General features: G+C 44.0%; 1 protein-coding gene and 1 long non-coding RNA gene across 4 annotated transcripts in view; one reads left to right on the plus strand and one right to left on the minus strand.

Moving 5' to 3' along the window:
• The first annotated feature begins 6,557 nt into the window (after window positions 1-6,557).
• LOC120384781 lies at window positions 6,558-24,900 on the plus strand. Of its 2 annotated transcripts, none has more exons than XR_005589104.1 (3): window positions 6,558-6,751; window positions 19,008-19,099; window positions 24,457-24,900. It is a non-coding gene; the product is annotated as an uncharacterized LOC120384781 (long non-coding RNA). The 2 variants fall into 2 exon arrangements; XR_005589105.1 differs by lacking the exon at window positions 6,558-6,751 and adding an exon at window positions 12,272-12,378.
• LOC120384775 (solute carrier organic anion transporter family member 1B3-like) overlaps window positions 8,685-25,048 on the minus strand; it is a 45,820-nt gene continuing 29,456 nt past the window's right edge. For both annotated transcript variants that reach the window (XM_039503825.1, XM_039503822.1), the window contains 6 exons: window positions 20,376-20,571; window positions 18,929-19,091; window positions 16,329-16,513; window positions 15,057-15,121; window positions 10,579-10,696; window positions 8,685-9,636 (listed from right to left, as the gene is read on the minus strand). In XM_039503825.1, the coding sequence (XP_039359759.1) occupies window positions 9,420-9,636; window positions 10,579-10,696; window positions 15,057-15,121; window positions 16,329-16,513; window positions 18,929-19,091; window positions 20,376-20,571 (944 nt within the window). In that variant the 3' untranslated portion in view covers window positions 8,685-9,419. The remainder of the gene's footprint in view (window positions 9,637-10,578; window positions 10,697-15,056; window positions 15,122-16,328; window positions 16,514-18,928; window positions 19,092-20,375; window positions 20,572-25,048) is intronic.

Consider the following 25,048-nt stretch of genomic DNA (forward strand, 5'->3'; position numbering starts at 1 on the left):
AAATTTAGGGTTTTCCATGAGCTGCTACAGTTTTTAGTTTTCACACAAATTTTCATTAATTCACTTTCCAGTTTCTACTTGAAATCATTGTGACTGTAATCCTGCAACTAGGGTCCAACTACTGAGATCCTCACTCAGTTTTCATCCATTTGCCACTGAGGTTATATGGCATCACACATTTTTGCTCAAAGATCTGATGAGAAAAGAAGACAACTACTGGAAATAGGGAGACCAAACTCCCACTGACTTCAGTGAAGACAGAATTTCACCGTCAGAGTCATTTATTGTTTACAGGGAAAGGAAAAGAGCGGGCTAAAAGAAAAATAAGGTAATGCTAGCCTTTGGGCTCGTAGGAAGGTATTTACAGCTACATCAGGAAACAAATTTCTAGAGCTAAAATAAGTCCATTAATTCATGACTACATGATGAAATTAGCGATGACTCAAAAATGGCTGAGATGCTGAACTCCCTTTTGAAACCAGTCCTCAGGAAGAAATATGTGGAAAGTTAGTATGAATAATTTAAAGCTACATTTTTGTAAACGTGTTTATAAAAAGTATGTAAGGGAATACTTGCAAATTTTGAACACATGTAAATAAGACACTCTGGAAAGCAAGGAAAATGGGCAAGGGTAGGTAACTACATTAATACCCAAGTATTTTTGAAAAATACTGGCCAATTCAGAGCATGGGACTACTTAGTTCGAAAAAAGAAAACAGCAGTGATCCTAGCAAATATGTTTCTATAAGACCATTTTCTCTTGACCTGCAAAAAATATGTAATAGTTTCATCTGTTGCAGGAATATGGTCCTCATTCAACAAGGTATTAATGCATGAGATTGTGATATTCCCCCAGGGTACGATCATGCCTGTTGAACCACTGTGTCCCTTTTGTTCTCCAGCTCCCGGTGCTGTCTGCTGCTTTACTGTGAGAAAAAACCACTCCTGGCTCATTCATTCCCAGCATGCAAAATCACATCCAGCTGAGTTACATGCATGCTCTCCCAGCTACTCATGAACTACAAACAGAGCAGCCCTAGCCAGTTCTGTAGTCTCAGACTTGTACCTCGAGAAATATGCATCTTGTACTGCCCAGTTCACTCATTGTGCAGCCCAAGCTCATATAAAGTTTGCCATTCCAACAAAGGATAATGTTTATACACCAACCTTGTTAACCTGAGTAGTGGGTCCCCCAAACACTTCAACCAAAACACACTGGTTTAGCTAGAAGAATAAAACAAGTTTATTAACTAAAAAAAGATGGATTTTAAGCGGCTACAAGTATTTAAGGCATAAAAGTCAGAATTGGTTACAAAAGGAATAAAATATAGAACCACAATCTAATTCCTAAACTTTGCCAAGCTAAGCAAGACTTGAAGCAAGCAACTTTCGCAGCCCACCAGATGCTGCAGGCAGTTCACAGTTCTTAATTCACAGGCTGGCTCTCCTTACAGCCTGGGACCACTCCTCTAGCGCAATGATGCTTCGTTGTCTTTCAAACCATCTTGCCCCATGAGTAGAGGTCCGAGAGGACAGGTAATGAGGAAATCATTGTCCCTTATTTTATACTCTCCTACTCTATTTGATGAGTATGCCCCACTGGGGTCCTGACAATCACTCTGTGGCATATGTGAGATTCAAAGCGTCTCTCGGGTGAATTGTAAATATTTCTTGCTCACACCTGCTGTGTATGTGACATTCGAGATGCCATGCCCTTGTTTGAAGTCCTTTGTTTTCTCTGAAGTGCTAGTCTGTGTGCGTTTCCCAGAATCACAATATGTTTCAATAACAAATATATAGCAAAATCTTCTAACTCCATGTACAAAGTTGACACACACATTTTAACAAGACAATGATTTTCAGCAGATTGTGATGATTCAACCAATACCTCACAAGGCATACTTTGTACAACATATCATGACCATATAAAAGTGGCGAATCTGGGGTTACAGGGTGTTCCATGGGGTATAAAGGGTAGAGGTTCATATATAATTGTGAATATTTCACACTGCCTTAGGGAATTAATGTATACAATTCAAACAAGTATTTTATTAACAGTTAAAAACAGCAAGTAATGATAATATAGGGACAAGGGTCTGTCTGCAACTCATTTTGCCAGGAAACCAGTTCTCATTTTATGCATTTTTTTACAAACTACAGCTAATCTTTTCCTCTGTCTCAAGGGCGGCAAAATGGGCCTGATCCTCCATTTGTGTAAATCAGTATAGCTCCATTAACGTCCAGGAAGCTACATTGATTTACACTAGCTGAAAGTCTCTATCAATATGACTAAAACCGTCAGGTTACATATTGGTTTTAGGTTTCAGAGTAGCAGCCGTGTTAGTCTGTATCCGCAAAAAAAACAGGAGTACTTGTGGCACCTTAAAGACTAACAAATTTATTGTAGCATGAGCTTTCGTGAGCTAAAGCTCACTTCTTCGGATGCATCATGCTACAATAAATTTGTTAGTCTTTAAGGTGCCACAAGTACTCCTGTTTTTTATATTGGTTTTAGTTTGTTTTAAGTGTCCTATATGCACTTAGATCTGAGCTTGTGTAGAAACTGTCTGCTCAGAGGTGGTTCTGAATGGACAGACTAAGATTCCACAGCAGATGGATAGACCACTTACTAGCTGAATTTTCATCCTGCTTTCTCATGCCTTGTTTTGATTCAGCCATGTCAACAGTGACTGCCTCAGTAAACAATTCCTTGCATCTTCATAGGTCTAGCTGTTCTTTCAGATATGGCTTGCAGCTCAGGTACTTTTTCTCCGGTCAGTGTACCAGGTCCACATGTCAAGTAAATCTGACATTTGAGTGTTTGATTTGTGGTGTGCAAACCCTCCTTTCCCCTGCCCCTCAATCGCTGGGAGTACTTCTAAATTGTCTTTAGAGATATATAAATAGATACATTCCAGCCTCTCTTTGAGCAGGTCTGCACTTAAAATGCTTCAGCTGCATTGGTGCAGCTGCGCCACAGTAGCACTGGCAAAACCCATGCTAATGGGAGGGCTTGTCCCATCAGCATGGGCACTCCGTCTCCGCAAGTGGCAGTAGAGATATCGCTGGGCAAAGCCCTCCCGTAGACGGCGCTATGTCAAAACCAGGGGTTAGGTCAGTTTAACTGCAGATTTTTCACACCTCTGCCCAATGTTATTAAACCGACCTAATTTCCTAGGGTAGACCGGGCTCTAGGCTTAGAAATTTAGGGAAGACACCCTTCGTGATAATCTCTTTTCTTGCTAAATCACAAGCATAATACATTTTCTGGCTCGGTTCATAGTGTTTTACTATTAATTTTCCTTTGGCCCTTCTAAACTTATATTAATTGTTATTAGGGTTACCAATTTTTGATGGACATATTCCTTGAGGTTTCATCGCATGACAATATTTAATTCAAGATTAAACTTTAATTCCTGGAGACACCAGGTCAATCCTGGAGGGTTGGCAACCCAATTTGTTATTGTTTCTAGCTATCCTCTGTTACAGTATCTTTTTCTCACCCTGGTGCTATGGTACTTTTGCAGCGTCTCCTCCTTTGTTTCGCTTTTGGTTCTGAGCACTTATCCGTTCCTTCTTTTTCTCTGTCTTCTCTGATGTTCAGATTTTTGTTTACAATCTTACAGCTTGGTTAGGAAAGTCTAGGCTATTATTAGTCCTTTTCACAATTACTCAAATTGCTAAGAAGGGTATCTTCTCCAATTAGCCCAGGATGTACTGGTTTGGGCCAAAGAAAAGTGAATCCAGTGGGCTCCTTATACAGATTTAGGTTTCTAGAGGCTTTTATGAGGGTGATAGGTAAACCTCCTGCTCTTGGCAAAGTTTGCCTGATAAAATGGCCATGGCAACTTTAAATTCAGCTAATTTTAACCCTGAACTCCCTGGCAATGAAGCATTTTCAAACTGGGGTGCCAAAAGGGAGGCACCTGAATAAGAGTGGCCTGGTTTCTAAAAGGGCTAAGCAATGTGGGAAATGTGGCAGATCAGCCCCTCTGAAAAAATATCAGGCCATGTTTATTAGGTACCTAAACTGGATGTAAGTGCCTCTTTCTGGGCACCCAAGTTTTGAAAATTGCAGCCAAAGTAAATAACTGTAAAACACAGTTGAAACTCCTTAATATCCATTTTCCCACTTCCCAGCACAAATGTAGCAGCCGTACAGGCTGCAGTGCTTTGTAGTCAGAGTGGGCCAAGAGGAAGCCAGTGCAACATGTTTGCCTTGCCTCACTACAGACAGGGGCGGCTCTAGAAAGTAGGCTGCCCCAAGCAGCGCGGAGCGCTGCGCCGCCCTTCCCCGGTCCCGCGGCGGCTCCCCTCTTCCCGCAGCTCCGGTTGAGCTCCTGCCGGCATGGTCCACCGGAGCCCGGGACGTGCGGACCTGACTGAGCTCAACCGGAGCCTGCGGGAAGTCTTGCCTGCGGCAGGTCCGCTCGTCCCGGGCTCCGGTGGACCTGCCGCAGGCATGCCGGCGGGAGCTCCACCGGAGCCAAATGCCGCCCCCCGGGAAACGGCCGCCCCACGAGCCTGCTTGGCGCGCTGGGGTCTAGAGCCGCCCCTGACTACAGAGTCCTCCACTGCTGATACAGTTCTCCCCTAGACAAGACAGAACACAACTGAGTCGGTAACAACTCAGAGCTGTACTGCATCACTCTGGGTTGCTGAGCAGCCACATGGAGGTTTGCTAATGGGAGCCTGACTCCCTCTGGAACCATGCTGCCCAAAGCAGAACTGTTGGAAAGACGGAAGGGACAATGTGCTGGCTTGTCTCTCTGTGCACAAGGGGGCTTCCTTCCCTGTAGGTAGCTGCCCCCTGAACCCCTAAGTGCAGAGGGGCACAGACTCTGAAATCTGCAATGCTCCAAATCCCTTTCATCAGTGGGGTTGATTCACTTTGGCACAATGGTCTTTCTTCCTTCCTGCTCCCTATGGGTTTCTATCCCATTTGTTTAAGAACAGTGCGTTTTAAATGTAGCGTTGGATACATCTTTTCATGGGCTGTAGTTTTTGGATTGTAGCTTCTCACCTAAAAATTTGACCACGAGTCACCACTGGGAACAGGATATCACTTAACTTATATTAATAAATAATACATTGGGCAATATTAATGTCAGCCATGCAAGTCCAAAGAATTACCACTGTCCCCCCAAACAAACAAACAATTAACTCTAGGGTTTTACAGATAGGTGAGATGGCTCATCCATTCAGCTTCCAGAGGTCTTCTTACTGACACATCTGGATCAATCAAAACATGGGTTGCCGAGCAAACAGCAAGGAAAGAGTTGTACTAGCCTAGTTAAATGCAGCGTGTCATCCCCCTTGCCCTATAGTCATAAATAGATCTCACTTCAATTGAAAAATTATCCCACTGTTTCCCTCGGGTATTATTATAATTAATACGCTAATAGATTATTATAGCAGGCAATACTGCAATTTCTGAACAGCTCAATAGGTCTTGCACAATACACTTTATTATCACCCTTTATTCATGGATGTGGCTAATATCCAGGTCCTCTGTACTCTGAGTCTGCTTGTGACATATTTTCCACAGAATCCATCCATTGCTGTAACACTGTTCTCCAGGCTCTAGCCTTTTATTTAAAATAACAATGGGGTTTCTAGCACCGGCAGTTATGTAGTGGGATTTTCAAAGACAACTAGGGGCCTAACTCATTGAAAATCCCACTAGGTGGCTCTTTGCATTTCTAGGTACTGAAATACTTTTAAAATACCTTTAAGTGTAAACAGTGTAGTGTTGTCTTCCTGAGTCCTGCAGACAGCCTGAAACTATACCTCTGAGAGGTGTGTCCTGCCCTGTGTAACTCCTTTGGGGTTTAGAGAGCATGGCCCCTTTAAGTCTCTTTCCGGGGGGGTGGGGTGCTGATTGTTCCAGAAGGAGAAAGTGCTGTTTTGGGGGAGGAAGCGGGGGACAAGAAAAAGAGAGGAGAGCGACAGGGGTGTGTGTCAGGAGCTCCAGAGGGAATCGCCCGAGAAGGAGAGGCCAGAGCTGGACCCAGTATCACAGCTGCCCAGAGCTGCATGGGGCTGGGAGTACTGGGGCTTGTGACTCTGCACTGGGAACAAGGAGGGAGGCTGCTGGCTAGTTAAGTGGGGAGGTGGTCGCTCTGTGTGGCTTTGCAGAGAGCGGCAGAAGCGGGCACCGGAGGGGTTTCTTGGGGAAAGTTCACTGGCGCCAAAGATGACCAGGAGCACCCAAGACTCCCCACTGGACTGGAACTTTGCCCAGGACTCCTGAACTCTGTGTGCAGACACGCTGCCCTTCCAGACTGTGCTACCACTGGGCCCGTGGGGCCTTGTGTTCAATGCAGCCCTGTTTTACCACTCCCCCTCCCTTCCCCTCCTTTCATCGCTCTGTAAGTAAATATTTCCCTTTCCTATATTCATTGTACTCTTTTGGGGGTGTGTGTGTGTGTGTTCACTCTTGGGGGAGGGGTTGGAACAGGTGCTCCTGGGGTAGGGTGACCAGACAGCAAGTGTGAAAAATTAGGACCAGGGGTGGGAGGTAATAGGAGCCTATATAAGAAAAAGACCCAAAAATCGGGACTGTCCCTATAAAATCGGGACATCTGGTCACCCTATCCTGGGGTGAAATGGACTTTCCCTGCTGCATTTCTGCACACACCTTCTCTTGGCCAGAGCTGCCTGCAGAGCAGACTCCATCTTGGCCACAAAGGCGCTGAAGTTACACCCGTCTTCTCAGTGAGCTGGTAACTCTGAAACCTAAAGATGACTGGTATAAGCAACTTTATTAACTATTTCACTGATGATCGTTCCAGGAAAAACATCCAGTAAATGGCCCCTTTGGTAATAACATATGTAATGCTGACAGACCCTGGTTATCGGGATCAAATCTGGGATCTCTGGAGCTAAATGCATGAGCCTCTACTGCATGAGCTAAAAGCCATATGGCTCTTAACTGTAGAGCAGACTCATTAATCTCTAAGTGGTCTTGATACCACTAGAGGGGACAGAACACCACACCCAGAAGGTGTTGGGATTACACATATGCTAATATAGAATTGTGCGTGGTAATAACATTAGTGAATTCTTTACCATTTTGTTTTATTGTATTGCATTCATGTGTCCGAAAATGAGACAAATGGAAATTTATGCATAAAGGAAAAGGTTATTTTATGTTTCAATGTCAAGTCTTGGGCTCCACTTCTGTGATCCCTATTCCAGCAACACCCTAACTGTAGGGAACTTTCAGGCACATGATGTCTAAAACAGCCACCAAACCTATGGGATTCTAATAGGATTGAATCCAATAGCATGATGAAAAGCTACTTTGACAGTATTTTAAATATGCTGATCAAAAGGAAGCCTCTAGTCTAAGATATTGTTTAGGTTTAGCAGTGGTTTTGAAATAGAGATTATAGACTGTCTCAAAGAAATCTAGAGCTCAACTTTCCTAAAAACAATGAGGATTAGGATTTGGTATATGACAAACATGATAGACTTGGGCTCCAATAGTCAGGTAGTTAATATTATCATTCTTTGACTGCCCTCTACTGGCTGTTATATGGCACAGTAACAGAGGTCAGCTTCAGAATAAAATAGCCTAAAATCTCTGGGTTTTGCTTTGAAAACAAAGTCACTACAAAGCTGAAAATATTTCACTGATCAACTTAGTAAGTAATTTAGTCTAATTTTTATAAAATGCTATAACTTTGAACTCACTTAATAATCTTCACATTAAACTTTCTTTTAAAAAGAAAAAATAATAAAATAAGTATCAATGTACTTAAAGATATGATGGATGAATCAGTCATGATTTCAAAAAATAGGTGCCTACAGTTAGACTCCTAAGTCCATATTTAGACACCTAAATGAGTGCCCTGTAATTTACTTCATGAGTAGTCTCATTGAAAGTAACGTGAATAAATTTGGAATAAGCTGCTACAAAACCATATGAAGAGTATCAGAAGCTGGTCTCTTTTTGGCTTTAATATTAGTAAAATTGTGGTAAACTGTCAATTTGAATGCTTTTGAAATGGGGTAGGATTTTCCAAAAGCACCTAAGTTAGGAGGACAAGTTCCACTGACTTCCTGAGAGGTGCTTTTGAAAACCACTCCCCTCCCCCCCCCTTTTTTTTTTTTAAACTGCTAGTTTTGAAAGTGAAATCTTTAAATTGTAGATCCTGATTTGTTGTGGAGGGTTTTTTTGCATTCTTTAAAAATAAATTATTCAAGTTTTGCTGCTTTCCTGTGGATGTCTAGGGAGGTCCTTTTAGGCAGCGGAATAGTGAAACTGAGTATACACAGAGTACTGTCAAAATCTACAAAGTAAAGAAAAATAATTGATTTTTTCAGTTATTTCATTTACAGCAAATTTAGGTGCTTCTTACAACTAGAGCCAGTTGAAAATTTTCCAATAGAACAGTTTGGAAAATGCTGATTCAATGAAATTGAAACATTTTGTAGGAACATATTGATTTCATCAACATTTTCAACAGGAAATTAATGAAATTATTTGTTTTGACAAGGTGGAAATATTTAATTTGCATAAAGGTAACATGTTTTGTTTCAGTAAGGTCAAAATGACCTTATTGTTTCAAGTTTATATCATATTATCATTTATAAAAATGATATAATATAAAAGTAAAAATATTATGACATTTATATTATGAATTATAATGTAATATAAAAGTTGAAATTGTGTCAAAACAAAATGTTTCTAAATGGTTGTTTTGATGTTTCCTAAACAACATTTTGAAATTTTCATTTCACAGTCAAAATCTTAAAATATCAACTTTTTGTTCCAATTCAGGATGAAAGCAAAACTTGAAATGCTGGAGTTTCTGATGGAACAGAAATTCCATTTTATGACCAGCTCTCCATACAATGTCAGTAGGCACAACATTTTCAGTTGGAAATATGATTTTCAAGTTGTGTCCCTGAGGACACAGAGGAAAAAGAGGGTTTGGGCCTTCCACCTAGATATTCACTGGCAGGCCAGAGTTCAGAAAACTACACTAGCTTCTTACTGTACTGTGCAGACCCTTACAACTATGCAAAGTCCTTTTGACTTCAATGGGACTCAGTACAGGTGGATCTGTGGGCAGGACTTGGGCCTTCCAGTGTAGTATTTGGAATGCAGTTACTGTGCCAGAAACCACATTCAAGCCATTTAAAAATGACAAACAGTTGCAATTAACTATGCCAAACAGGATTTTCCTTCATTAGTTAATTAATGGAATTTGTTGTGTGTCATTGATAAGCAGGTTCATATAAGCTAGTTAAATATAAATCATATGTGCACCTAGCTGCCCTTGTCATTGACTATGTGTTCATTCTGGTTTTTCATTCTGAGCAGTATTATTGTTTTGTTCAGGACATTCTGCAAGTTGATTTTAAAAGATGCTGTCCCGATTCATGCAACATGGGTGTAAGTGGTTTTTCTAAATACGTGATTCTCTTTCCACAACAGAAGAACTTGATAAATATTCATTGCTCTTTGAGTTAGCTTCTTTGTTCATAGGAACACTTTCTTGCCCGCCATTTTCTGTGGATTTGGGGTCCTTTGCTTGGTACTGTTTCTTTACCATTGTATAAAACAGGAAAGCTAAGAAGTAGGATGGTAATCTGAGGCCTGCTATTAGGCCAAGGTAGGTATACCTGTGAAGGGAGAAGACAAAAGGCAGTTCTGATATTAACGAACTTCAAAAGAACTGCAAGAACTAACATTACTTATAAGCATATCTTTTCAGGAATGGTACAAAAATAAAAAATGCACAGTAGTCCCTGAACTCTTTAATACAATAATTTAGGAGACAAAATCTAAAACGACTTTGTGAAGGGTGCTATAAAGTGGACATTTTCACTGTTTACACTATGATTTCTGCCTTTGAAAATATGTGTACATTAATAATCGATCATTTTTCCTCTACTTCTGCTAAATTTGTAGGAGCTTCTGGGAGCCAGGATTCCTGCAGCAACTGTAAGTGTCATGGGACCCTAGTCCTGGCTACTCAGAATAAAAATAAAAATACTCCCCAAATGTGTGGCCATCAAGAGTTGCATGAAGTAAAATGAATGTGAAAAAACAGTTGCTTTGAGTATTCTTCAGGCAGATATTTTTTGGCTGTGCTTAACAAGCATTTCTCTACAACATATATGTCCTCAGCTGCCCAATAGCATTTTTTTTTCATTTGTTCACACATTAAACATGGTCAATAAAGTGAAATTGGCAGTCTTCCTCATATGCATGGTAGGCAATGTGAATTTGGGTGTCTTTTCTATTCCTGCTTGTGAATCATATGATGACAATGGATTTCTCAGCTGTGTAGAATGTATATCCATTATTCAGGAAAGACTCAGTCATCGATGTCAACGAGAGTTTTGCCTGAATGAGTCAGGCCTGTATAAAGTACTGAGAAGAGACTTTAGGATTTGGCCTCAAGATTAATTAATGTGAGGATTTATTGACATTTGAGATTTTGTACTGACCTATATGAAGGTGAAGCCAACATTAGATGACCAGGGCCAGAGCATCAAATAATGTAGAGTCCTGATGCAGAAAGGAAACACACGACCACTCTGTGTTTTGATTTAACTTACCTGTATGCATCAGAATCATATATCCTACAAGCTCCTCGGTGCCCACAGCTGCTGCTTCCCCATTTCAAGCATGTCCTGTCTATTAATGCACCAAAATAAATGGGGGCTGGAATTCCGGCTGCAATAAAACATTCAAAAATATATCACTATGTCATATTATGAGGCACGACTTTAGAAAATATAATAGCATTTTCATACTAAGCTCCCACCCTGCCTTGCGCTGTAGTGGTGCTCTAGGTGGGCAGTGGGCTATAGGGAGCCTCTTCCTCCCTTTATAGAAATTGGACAGGATCCTTCAGAATAGTGAGTGGGGTGACCACTTTTGGTGCTTTTTGGAGCTCCACAGTGACGTGGTCTGACAGCTGAGGGCCTGGCCAGGCTATCAGCCTGTGGTGACACACACGGTTTTCTCCAGCATGTATTAGCTCAGCAGTTCCCAAACTGTTCTGTAAAGCACTGGTGGTTTGCAGCTCAATCGCTGCAGCAGTTTTCAGGACTTAGTGGTGCATGGACCTCATGCTGATCCTCTACACTGGGGTGAAATTCATCTTATGAGCCTGGCACTCCTCTTTGTTTCCTACTGGAAAAAAAAAGTACATGCAGGGGTGGGGAAGGGAGATGAGTATATGGAAAAGTGCAAAAGTAGATAGTAGGCAAAATTGTCAATGCTGCTTCAGGTCCAGATTTTAAAGGTGTTTAGGCATTACCCCCACACTGTTGCAAAGTAGAACTCAGGCACCTAAGTCATATTTTCAAAAGTAACTTAGGCACTTAGAGGCTAAATTCACAAAGGATTTAGGTGCTGTGATACTGAATGTGGCAATGCCTAACTTTTAGGCCCCTAGAAAATCATTGGAACGACACTGTGATTCACAAAGACCTGAGTTGGGCACCTCAGCTCCTGTATAATGCATGGGGAGAGACAGGCACCTTAGAATGCGATTCATATAAGCCAGCATGCTAGGTGAGAAGCTAGCCAATGGGAGACGTTGCCAAGATGGGTGTGTGCTAAGCCCCAGCCCTCTCACAGAGAGACTGAGACCCACAGCAGAATATCCCTTAGCTCAGTGGTTAGTGTTCAAATCCTTTCTGCCCCTTCAGCAGGAGGGATTGAATCCAGGTCTCCCACCTCGTGGGTGAGTGCTCTAACTGTTGGGCTAAAAGGCATAAGGTGGACACCATCTTCTCCTCCGGTGGCCAGACTTTAAATGGGACCTGATTCAGTAGGTGGCCTCTGAGCACACCAACTGGATTGAGCCCCACACATGAGTCAGACCAGCAAACTCCTAGCTTCCCCTGTTTGTGAACTGCTCAGGGGCTTAAACGGGTGATGATGTCCAGATGACTAGAGTGAGGTAGCAGCACACATGTTTAGATGGGTGCTGAGGGAACTTTCAACCTGAAACCTTAGGTGCCAAGGGATTTTAGGGGCCTACAGTGTTTGGTGGCAGTTTTGTGAAATGCAGTGGGGAAGGGATAGCTCAGTGGTTTGAGCATTGGCCTGCTAAACCCAGGGTTGTGAGTTCAATCCTTGAGGGGGCCACTTAGGGATCTGGGGCAAAAATTGGTCCTGCTAGTGAAGGCAGGGGGCTGGACTTGATGACCTTGCAAGGTCCCTTCCAGTTCTAGGAGATTGGTATATCTCCAATTATTTCTTTTCTTTCTTTCTTTTCTATTTCTGTGGAGCCTAAAACTGAGATTTAAGCACCTGGGTCTGGGATTTAGGAGTTTAGGTACCTTTGTGAATCTAGGCCTCACGAGCATAAGTCCCACTGACTTTCAATGAGACTACGAAGTCAGGTAGGTGTTGCAATGCTGAGCAGAACAAAGCCTAAATACTTCTCAAAATCTGGGCCTGAGTAATTTAGCAGTCAAAGTCCTATTTATTTCTAAGAGTGACATAGGCACTTAGGAGTCTAAATCTCACTGAAAGTCAGTGGGACTTAGCCAGGGGTGAAAGTGAAATAGGGACTTACCAGTATGGGGCTGGGTTGGGGCCGGCTCTCACCCCTGGAAGGGGCGGGGCCTTGGGCGGAAGGGGCGGGGATAGGGGGGTCAGAGCCAGCCCCAGCCACCCCTGTACCAATAAGTGCCCTCCCCCTCCTCTGCCGGGGTAGCAGTGGCAGCTGGGGGCTCCGGCAGCTGTTTAAAGGGCCCAGGGCTCGGCTGCCGCTACTACCCCAGGCCATTTAAACCGCTGCCAGAGCCCCTGCCGCTGCTACCCTAGGGCTCTGGCAGCAGGGCTCCGGGAGCTATTTAAAGGGCTCAGGGCAGTAGAGGCACAGGGAGCCCCGGCCCTTTAAATAGTCCCCAGAGTCCCGCTGCCGCTACCCCAGGGCTCCAGCAGCGGGGCTCTGGTGACAATTTAAAGGGCCTGGGGCTCCCCAGGCCCTTTAAATTGCCGCCTGGGGAAGCAGAGCTACCCTGGTACAGCACACTAGCTCTTGCTGGTACGCGGTATTGGGGCGTACCGGCTTACTTTCACCCCTGGACTTAGCTTTTGAAAATAGGCTTTAGGTACTTTTGAAAAGTTTACTCAATGTAAATATTTGTTCAAAATAGAACAAAACATTTACTGCACCAAGGACAGCTAAAAATGCGTGCACACATTCCTAAAATAATTGTCCCAGATGCTGTGTGTGCCCCTGGGATTTTGTGTCTCTGAATGGGATGAGAGTTGGTCTGTGCCTTGCAAATGAATGGGGCAATGATACTTGGCATAATCTTTGTATTAAACTGTAGTTCAGACTATGAAAAATCTTAGAAATCCTTGTGACTGGCCAAAGGAAGAGCGAGATGCATCTGGCATTGCATCCTCCACTCCGGCTTGCTGTGGCCTAAGCTGCCCTTTACCCCACTAAAATAATTTAAAAAAAACAATAATCATGGTATGAAATCCTAGCCCTGTTACAATCAATGGGAATTTTGGCATCAACTTTATTAATGCCAGGATTCCAACCCTGTACTGAACCATGTTTGTGCCAGCTTTTTTTCTGCATTAAAATATTGCACTCCTTTATAGTTTAGTTTTAAACTAAAAGGAGTGTATTCTCTGTGTATTCTATCCAGAGGGCCACATGTATATATTCTGTTCTTATGAGAGCATCTATGATCTGCTTCTGCAGGTCCAGTTCTAACTTCTATGGCACTAAACAAACTGGGAGCGTGAACTTTTCTAATCAGATATAGCTTGGTCTGAAACATAGAAAACCATTATGACACTTATTCTTACACATTTTTTCATTTTAGGATAGTGCTCTAGGCACCTGTCCCATGAATTAAAAATCACACAACAAACAAACAAAGAATTGCCTATAACTATATCCACCTCAGCCTATGGGTGCAGGAACAATTTGTATAGTGGGGGTGCTGGGAGACACTGAACCAAACTGTAAACATAAGAATGGCCCTACTGGGTCAGGCCAAAGGTCCATCTAGCCCAGTATCCTGTCTTCCGACAGTGGCCAATGCCAGGTGCCCCAGAGGGAATGAACAGAACAGGTAATCATCAAGTGATCCATCCCATCGCCCATTCCTAGCTCTTTTTTTTTTTTTTTTTTTTTTTTGTAAACAGAGGCTAGGGACACCATCCCTGCCCTGGATGGAAACCACTTCAAGCCAGGGGGTGTTGCCGCGCCCCTAGTTCTAGCACCTACACCTCAGCTGCCTTGGAGGAGAGAGAGAAAACATAGATGTTCTAGCATGTCTGGAGCATTCTGGCTCTGAGGGACCAATGAGGGGATTACGTTCCAAAATGGAGGACTCTTCCAAGATAACAACCTGCCAGCAGTTCCTTCTTGTTTATATTAAGGGAGCTCCAATTTGACTCTCTCTTCTGATCTCAACTATGGCAGTATGTCACAGGGCGCGAGGCCATCTTCCAGGCAACCAGGGCCCTAACCTTTTATGGCTCTTTATAGGTTAACACCAACACCTTGAATTCCACCCAGAAGCTTATTGGAAGCCAGTGCAGATTGTGGAGCACTGGCCTGATGTGCAATTCCACTTCATGTGCAATTCTGCTTAATAAGCAGGTTGCAGCATCCACAATAGCATCAGCTTCTGAATGGTGCCAGGATGCAGGCCCATACATAGCACATTACAGTAATCTCATCTTGAGGTGAGGCATGGGTAATTGTTGCAAGGTCCAAATCAGAGAGGAAAGGTTGTTTTGCCAGGTGCAGTTGCAAAAATGTGCTCTTGGCCACATCTTGGACATCCAGGAGCAGCCCAGAGTCTAACACAGGGACTGTCTCTTTGTTCTTTATTTGCACAGTGCCTAGCACAGTGGGGTCCTGCTTGATGGCTGAGGCTCAGCATTACGATACTATTATTACTACCACTAGTACTATTAATAATAATAGCACTGCCAAATTGTGCATCTGTTTTGCAAATGCACTTGGTGCCATTTAAAGCCACGCAGACACTCAAAGGTATCTAAAAAACTCAAATAGTATAGTCACAATAATTTATCTTACCTAGGGCTCTGATAATCAGTGTGTACAGACCAACTGCAAGAGATTTTAGCTCTGGGTGAACACACCTAAAAATAGATAAATGTAAGTCACAATAATAGGTCTCCATAATACCTAGACGTACTCATTAAAATGTATTATTTCCCTATAGAATTATTATTCTTAATGACAAAATACAAAACTTCAGAAGGAAGCTGTCTCATACATTTGCCAAAAACACATTAAATGACATGGGAAAAGTGAACTAATCAATTGCTCTCCATTGAATATTCACTGGGAAGTCAATGTATAGCACATAATTACTGAGGTGAATCTATATGAAATACTGGCACCTTCTACCCATATTTTGCAGAACTGGGTGTCCCTAAATACCTGTTCTACTGCCTTTTCATTATGGGCTTTATGAACTGATGGGGACTATGATATTGCCCTGGGGCAAAACTTCTAGAAATGGCATAATTGGAACAGCATCTTGTAACATTGTAATGCCATTCCCAAAGGCTGAGTTTTCAAGAGCCACATTCTTAGCAAAGATGCAACGCAACATGCCACTCAAATTGGTGTATAACTAATTTCCAAGAGATTAAACTAAACTGCTGCCACAGGAGAATCTGACAAGGGTTTTGAGTTAATTATATATCCAATGTGTGTTGGTTCCCTTTAAAGTTATTGTCATGAAAAAACACCTTCTTAAACAACAATTATTTCTGCATATTATATTAGCACCTCTTTCTGTATATTCATACATGACAAAATATTTTTTAGAACTCCTATTAGCATTCCCACTGATTTTGCTTTCAAATTGCCTTCGGATTTCATAGTGACCAAACTTTCTCACTACCAAGCTTTTATCCATCTCCTATTTCACATAAAAAAACAATGTCAACAAAACGTGTTTCAGCTGGACTTTCTTTTGTTCCTCAGTCTACTTATACAAACTACATACAAACTACATTTGTGTGTGTAGCTTCTAATCACAGAAACAGATCTAATTGTTTTCTGTACTACAAACACAAAATTCAGATGTAAAAGCCAACACGGGTCAGCTTAATAGCAAGAGGGAGAAACTGACTGTAACGTATGAACGTAATAGTTAAATTTGGTGGTCGTGCCCACCAACCATTTTAATTCTTCATAATTAAAAATGGATTCAGAGAAGACAGCAGTAAAAGAGTGCTAGATTTCAAGAAAGTTAGGGTAATTTGGGGAAATTAAGTCCCCCATGATGGGAAAAACCCTTACTGATATTAAAAAAATTATTTTGGTTTCACTTACCTAAACATAGTCACGTATAAAGGGGTGCCTCCTAAAGCATGGAAAAAGGCACTTATAACTTGTATTACTGTATAATAAATAAACTTTCTTGAGCAGTCATCACTTTTTGGACATTGTCCCAAAATTACAGAGGTATTTCCTGATTGTGAATCTGTAATTTCCATGCAGCTGCAGTTATGATACACCTAAAAGACACAATTTTGATTTGTCGGTATATCATTAATTCAATATGGCATACAGCATTAAAATACAAGCAAAACCTCACATGAAAATATGACCCAGGTAAACACCCCATGGGCCTCTAACCAGCTCTTGTTTGCATTTCTCAGAGGTTTCAACATTCAGTAATTTCTTAGCTTCTTTCCTATGTGTCATGTATTTCTTGTACATGGTAGGTTGCAAGGCTGATACCAGCAGGTCAAGCTTCTGTATCAATTATAGACTCACTACCAGGGCTGTCCCTGGGGTGGGCAGGGCCTGGGACATTAGAAACTCAGTGCCTATCTGCCAGGAGGTGCTTTGCCCAGGCCCTGCCCCACTCCGGCCCTGCCCCACTCCACCCCTTCCCCCAAAGCCCCACTCCAGCCCCACCTCCTGCCTGCCTCTTCCCCACCCCGTTGTTCTCCCTCCCTCGAGTGTGCTGTGCCCTTGCTCCTCCCCCCACCCCCATAGTGCCTCCTGACACTGCGAAACATCTGATCCGTGGAAGGCCATACGTGGCAGGAGGCCCGCTGGTGGGCAAGAGGTGCTGGAGAAAGGGGGAGGTTCTGGTGGGGGGGTTCCTACTCACCCCCACCCTCCGCTCGCCTCCCTGTTCGCCTCCTCACCCCACTCGCCCGCGCACTTCACTGCCTCATCCTCCTCCGGCAGGGCCCCCCAAAGCCCAGGGCCCGGGGCGGTTGCCCCGATTCGCCATACTCTAGGGATGGCTCTGCTGACTACAGCGTTTATTTCTCAGAGGTACACAGGTATCTTAGCCATAGAATCCTTTAATGCTCTGCCAGGTATGGCTAAGGTTAGCTTAATTAAGGTATTTTACACACAGCACCACCTAATGGCTTAATCATATAATGCAGGTTAGTATTCCATTACAATATGAGCTCTACTGTGAGCCAGGAATCTCTCTCTAAAGAAATATTGTTAACATTGAAGGGCTGGATTTTGTAATCAGATCTGGCCCCCTTTGCACCAGTTCCTTGTCTACCTCAGGTGTAGGGGCGTGTCAGGGGCAGGAAGTTAGAAAGTAGCTCTAATTCTCATCAAGGCCACAGCTGGACCTAAGAATCAGGAAACTGCAACTGGCTGTTTGAGAGCTTTCCCCATTCCCCCTCCCCCATGTCAAAACAGAGATCAAATGAAGCAGAGACTCTGTCTCTGGATCTCCAAATCCTTTCATTCCAGCCTTGACAAAGCCCCTCAAATCAAGATAAGTTGTCCCAGGACAAGTCACAGTGTATATCTATGCAGCACATTTACCCTAGAGCAGCGGCTTTCAAACTTTTTGAGCCGAGTCCTGCCTTTGAGTTAAAAATTTTGGTTGTGTCCCCCCAACCCAGACAAAAATAGACACACTACCCACCCCCAGGGGTGGCTCCAGGCCCCAGCACGCCAAGAGCGTGCTTGGGGGGCTCATGCCAGTGGGCTCTGCAGGCGTGCCGGGAGGGTGGCAGGCAGGGCTCCGGTGGACCTCCTGCAGGCGTGCCTGCAGAGGGTCCGCTGGTCCCGCGGCTTTGGTCGACCTCCCGCAGGCGTGCCTGTGACGGGGCCGCTGGTCCCACGGCTCCACCGAAGCCGCGGGACCAGCGGACCCTCCGCTGGCACGCCTGCGCGAGGTCCACCGGAGCCATGGGACCAGCGACCGGCAAAGCGCCCCCCGCGGCATGACGCTGTGCTTGGGGCGGCGAAATGTCTAGAGCCGCCCCTGCCCACCCCTTGGGTTTTCAGGGAGGGGGAAGGTGCATGCGACAGTCTTTGGGGTGGAGCCAGTGCTGGGCATGGAGGCTGTTGGGACGTTGTCACTGACTCACAGGTTGGGTGGCCTGCAGAGGTGAGTCAAGGGGTGGAGGTGGCACTCCCTCCTCAAGCTCTTCTGCACGGGGACTGGTCCGAGCCACCAGGCGTCGTTTTCCGAGCTGCCTGATATTGCCACTTGCCCCCCGAACATTCCTCTGCACACTCCTAGGGGGGTGCACCCCACAGTTTGAAAACCTCTGCCCTAGAGATTGTACCTGGGCAACTTCCTCAGCGTAGTTACACTGGTGGCTAAAAACCTCAATGTAGCCAAGACCTGATTTACAAAAGGCAAACAAACAGAGGTCTGCCTTTAGGCAGTGTGTAACACTTTTCAGTGTGTGTTGTGTGTTTCTCTCAAAGCCCAATGTGAGTTTGTTACAGCCCCCAGATACAGAGCCTGGCTCTTTTGCTCAAGCTGCAGAGACTCAAGCATCTAGCTCTGGAAGTCTGTGGTTCTCAGTGATCCTCACAAATGCATGACCATTCCTCTTTCTCTGTAATCAATTTGATCTTTTCTAAATATACATCACTAATATACCAATGTTCTTAAGCAAAAAAGATGGGGAAAAACTGGGTAAGGCTCTTACCTTGTTCTTCCCATGTCCTGTCGAAGCCTTGCATCCAGCAAGACAAGCTGATATGTACGTGATTCCATTGTCTCCACAGACAGGATCCCACTGGTTCGTGGCACATTTGCAGTCAGAGTTGCAGACAGAAAATAAGGAGGTTTCATGACGTGCAACTGGTTTGCTTACGAGGTAAATTTACAAAGGCATAACATTGTTTTATTACAAAATCTATATTTCAATGAAACATTAAAGGACAATACATATCGCAAATTTGTCTTTCACTCCTACTTGATATCCTCATTATTATATACAGCAGGCACAGGGAGAGAGGCAGCAGGAGAGAGTTAGCAGAGGGGGAGAAGGCTGGAGGAAGGTGTTTGCTGTGGAAACTAGAGCAACCTGAGCCCACCCTATGATATATCAGACAGTGTGTGTCAGACAGTGTGTTGTGTTGGAGAGCGGAGTTGAAGTTGAAGAGAGTGAAGCAGTTTTGAGAGAAGAGAGACAGGAGGGAGGGGTGAGGGTGAGTGCTGGGGTGAGAAGTCCAAAAACCCTAGGCAAAGGGACCTGGAAGAAAGAGAAGGAAGGCAAGCCCCCAAACTGAAAGGAGAAGGGAGAGGAAGAGGGAAGGGAGAGACCCACCAGTACAAGTGGTTTCACCACCACAGGGCCCCCCCCTGGGGGGTGAAAGAGAAAGAAGGCCCAGGTCCCTCTCCTCCTCTCCTCTCCTCTCAAGGAGTGGGGGGGTAAAAAAAAAACCGGTTCAGGAGGCAAGCAATGGCGCGCCCCCCCCCCCAAAGAAGAGAAAGCGCGAGACCCAGCATAACAGTACCGGCAATTTGCCACAATACTAATATTCCAGGTAAACAAGCTTAAATTGTTCCTATTCTTGTAACATTGATCTTGTGGCCTCAGCTTCCATCCCACATACATTGAAATACAGATGACTACTGGATTATGAAAAATTTTATGACAAAGAAAGGGATTTCTGCCCATTATAGCCCAGAAAAACCTGACCTTTAGTTCTAAGACACAGTGCAATTCTTGACACTATCTGTGCCCAGTCCCACCATTCTAGCTGCCTAAACGCACACCCTAAAACTGTTATTCATTTTATACAGAATCACACTGACACAGTTATTTAATTAAGACTCATACCCCAAACTGATGTAATTATAACCCCACCCCCACTCCAAAAAGGTAGCAGTATGTAACTTTCAAACAAAGTATATCGATATAAAAAGAGGGCTACATTCTCATCTGGTGTAAATAAATCTAGCTCCATTACAATTTATACAAACTTAGAATCTGACATTTTCTAATGGTATAATCCTTCAATATTTGTGGAAGATACAGTAAGTACTACAATCGTGTGTTTGTATTCAATCATTACAAAACATTATGCTATTTGTAATGCTACCAGAGAAAGGAAACATGCTGTATATTACATAAGATGTATACATACCCATCATAAGATACCGTCAGTCCTGCCACCACATGGTTCTCACAGCCCACAAAAAAGTGTGTCAGGGTTATGAGAAAAGCCGTCAGTGACATCCCAAATCCAAATTTTGTAGCTCCAATCATGCCCATTTTGTATTTCTTCATTATGAGCCCTCCTAAGAAAATCCCAATGCTTACAGCAGGTAAAGCAGTTACTCCTGCAATAAAAGAGAGAGGAGGGATACTGGAGAGGTGCAGTCACATTCTGTCACACATAAGTGATTTAACACATGAGCTGACTGAAATTGGTGAAAATTTTCATAACATACTGCCTGAAAAATTTCATCAATTTATTTCATGTCTCAAAATAACACGACTTTTCAAGGGCCCAAGAATCTCCCCTAATACTTTTGCCAATGAACCTGTGAAAAATACTTCTAGATGTATGTAATTATGGACCAAACTCTGTCCCAACTTGTGCAGCATCATGAGAGGCTAAGGGAGCATAAGGCACCTCCTTATGCCCTTGTGTTGACTACCTGTACCACAGGTTGCAGCATAGGAGAGGAAGTTGGATCCGGAAAAGTGCTAGATTTTCCCTCCCACTGGAAGGAGCATTGGCTTTGCCCACCCCAAAGTATCAGCCAGAATAGCTGCACCAGCATGTTGGGTGACATGCACTGCACCATGCAGAGGCCCAATGTGGAGTACCACCCATTCAGGGCAGTGGAGACACCAGGAGGCAGACAGTGGCAGACATCTACCCTAGCAACTCTGCAGGCTTGTGACATAACCCTTGCCCCCCAATGTCCACACTCAAACCCCGGAAGCATGTGCCTCAAGGTGAGCAGAGGGCACGTAAGCTAGCATGCCTGAGGCTGTGAGTAAGTACACACCTTAGCTGTGGAAAAGTCTAATACCTGTGCCAGTTTGCAGTGTGAACGGGGATGAGGAGCATCTACTGGGTTTCAAGTTTCAATAGTCTCTCAGTCCTAGTTCCACAATGCACTGAATCCTTTTCTTCCCGACCCTTTCAAAACCTAGGTCCCTGTCACCTTGTGCACTGGTAGTAGTGTGCTGCACTGCCCCCGGCAGAACAATTGTTTGTTGCTGTATTTACAGGCGTGTGACATTACCCAGGGTATTATCTGGACTGCAGGTGCCAGCTTCCTCATTTCCCCGGGGGTGCTCGACCCCCCCTCCCCACTCCAGCCCAGGCCCCACCCCCACTCCACCTCTTCTCCCAAGGACAAATCCTGTTATCCCAAATGGAGTTTCCCAAACACTTCAATCCAAATACACTGGTTTAGATAAAAGAATAAAACAAATGTATTAACTACAGAAATTAAATAAAAGTAAAATGCAACTAATGCCTAACTTAACACCAGGGGCGGGCTGCCCAAGGCAGCGCGCAGCGCGCGCGCCGCTCTACCTCCCGGGCGGGTCCCCTCTTCCAGGCTCCGGTGGAGCTCCGCCGGCATGCCAGGCGCGGCTGGTGTCTAGAGCCGCCCCTGCTTAACACGCAAAGTGAATTCAAAGCAAAGGTCTCTCTCTCAGCAGTCTTACTGACTGAATTTCTTTCAGTCAGGATCCCTCCCCTGTCCAGTGATGCTTCCTTTGTTCTTCAAGTGTTGTTGATGCCTGGCCACTTAACCAGGTGATGGATCATTTGATTTTGATGACACTTGGCTGGGGTGTTGGCTAGGCTTTTGTCTCTGGAAAACTGCTTTGTGACTGCTCTCAACATTTGGAATATGTCTTAGTAACATCACACAATAGAATCTGATAACTTTACATACAATGTAGCCACACATATTTTACCAGGACAATAATGATCAGCAAATTACAGTAGAACCTTAGAGTTACGAACCGACCGGTCAACCATACACCTCATTTGGAACCAGAAGTACACAATCAGGCAGAAGCAGAGACAAAAAAGAAAAAAGCAAATACAGTACGGTGTTAACCATAAACTACTTAAAAAAAAGTGAAAATTAAAAAGAAAATTGACAAGGTAAGGAAACTATTTCTGTGTTTGTTTCATTTAAATTAAGATGGTTTAAAGCAGCATTTTTCTTCTGCATAGTAAAGTTTCAAAGCTGTATTCAGCTGCAAGCTTTTGAAAGAGCAACCATAACGTTTTGTTCAGAGTTACGAACATATCAGACTTACGAACAACCTCTATTCCTGAGGTGTTCAGAACTCTGAGGTTCTACTGTATGAGTTTTCAAATGATACCTCAACAAGGCAGTCACTTGGCTCGTGGAGCTGATCAATATGCGGCAACAGTATACCATCCTCCTTAATTTCAGCCAGAGCAGCAGGAACATTCACCTGTACCAGAAAATTGCACAGAGACTGGCTCAGTGCTATGAATGCATGAAGCATTTGAGGCACCTGTATAGGAAGCAGTAGGTTTGGAAGGGCTTACCATACGCGCCTTTTCTACAAGGAGCTTGACTAGTGCTTTCAAGAACCTCCAGTACTGAGCCTGAAGTGGTTGATGATCCCTTCCTCAACCCTGAGGCCTCATTGTCCAACAGCACATTGACGTGGGTCAGAGCAAGGAGGTAACAGGGACCACGCAAGGTGCCCCAGAAGACCCAGAGGATGAGGAGCATGTGATTCTGCATCTTTTCCCAGAGAAGCAGGTTGAAGAAACATCACATTATGAACCTGAGGTGGACCCCAAGCTGTTCCAGGAACCAGAACTCCAGGCTGGTGAGTTACAGTGGACATCCATGCTCCCCAGCAATATCCCCTCTTGCTCTGGTGCTACATTCCCTATTTTAAGATCAAAGACTTTTGAACTACTATGCACTGATTTTTCTTCCCTGGATAATAGACCATGCATTACTACAGTGCTGAAGACATGGCATTATCATCATCCATCCCCTTACCAAACACCTTCCATTGTAATTCCTCCATCCAGCCCCCTCTCTGCTCCAACTCTAAAATGGTCCTCAAACAAGACAGAGTTCTAAATCATTAACTTTACTGATTTCTGATTAACCACAATTATGCATTTGGCTTCTAAAGCTTTTTTTTGTTTTCCCAGGGGAGGAAGGACTGGATGTGGAAGGAACCAGCACGCAGTTGTAGAAAACTTACAGTTGGTTGTTGAAGGAAAAGTTAGTAGCAGTGATCTTTTCTGCCTTGGAAGATTACAAAGTCTTTACAGTCCCTGTCCTCACCCTATCCCTGCCCAGAGCTATGCTGCATGAGCCAGGGCTAGTAGGGGTGGGAGAAGGGACTGGTCTGGCGGTTGGATAAAAACAGTGTAGTTCAATTTCCCTTTCCAGTTACCTGAGGTGAAAGGTTGCAATGCTTAACTGTATCTTCTGGAAACCTAATAAAGTTATGGGTTGTCTCTTTCTCTCCCTGTCCATTTCACCTTTGCTATGTAGGCATAGAGGCAGGATTTTCTCGCAAAGTCAGGTGTTGGAATGGTTCGTGGTTCCAATCTCCTTTTCCATTAAACCTCTGTATTCCAGCTCAGAATTTCATCCATTTCCAGTCAAATTCCCTCCCCATCCTGTAAGCACATTTCAGCAAATTTCTGTTGAAGCAAAAACTCCAGTTGGTTCTTCAGTTTCACCAGCAGTGCAAGTCTGCCTGGTCCACCTTCATAGCTGACGAAGCCCCTTAATTTGGCAATATGTAGGGTGAGGGTGACCATTAGCAGAAACAGTTCTTTGGTATACATTGCCAGCTCTCCTCCATGGGACTGGAAAGCCACTTCTCTTTTCCATTCTAATACTCTGAAAAAAAACATGTTCTCCAAATTTTGGCTAGTCTTAAGGGAAGAAACTGTAAACTAGTAACATAGCCTCTGGAAGGAATTACCCCACCTCTACACCCCTGTTTGAACAGCACGAATATTTTATATTGCTACAAACACTAGTATAGGTTTTCTTACCATTACTAGCCTCTGCTCCTTCCTCATAAAAGGTTTCTGAGAATTAAGGATAGTGAGACAGCTACATTCCTGGAATGCTGAAAAGTAACAAAATTGTGGGCCTTTAGAGCAAAGTTATGTTATGTGGCGGGATTTCTCAGCTTATTCCAAAGGCCAAAACCATAATGCTCTCCTTCTCTTTGAGAACTGGCAGGACTTTCAGTTCCCAAGAGGAGCGGCATCTCAGGGACAGCAGAGGCAGACAGAGAAGGGTCCTGGAAGCGCTGCTCATAAACAGGAGAAACCAAGAGCAATTTGAATTCCACAGAGCATAGGAGGAGCTGTCTCTTCAGCCGGAACTGGTTCATGGACATGAGACACAGGGAACAGGAACATTCTCTAATGGAGAGGCTGATTTGATGGCTGAAAGGGTGGGGCATCCACCTGCTGCCAAGACCCCACGATCATCCCATCGGCTGCTGCTGCCTCCGCCTCTGGCTGGCTGCCAACCAGGGTGCTGCTGAGCCAGAAGATCCTGTTGCAATAATTCCCCCAACTGACTAGGAGGAGAACACTGAGCCTGCAGTAGTCCTGGAATACTAACATGTTCCAGACTCGAAAACTCTTTGCAAGAGACATCTGCAGATTTCACCACAAGCCATTGTCCTACGTCGTTCACCCCTTCTATTGAGGAGGGGAAGGAGATGGGTGCAAAGACAGTGTTCTCAGTAGTAAACAGTTACTTTGCTAACAGTATGTTATTGTTCTGATTTCAAAATTTTTCCATTAAACCTTCT

This window comes from Mauremys reevesii, linkage group 1 (assembly GCF_016161935.1).
Source record: "Mauremys reevesii isolate NIE-2019 linkage group 1, ASM1616193v1, whole genome shotgun sequence".
NCBI lineage: Eukaryota > Metazoa > Chordata > Testudines > Geoemydidae > Mauremys > Mauremys reevesii.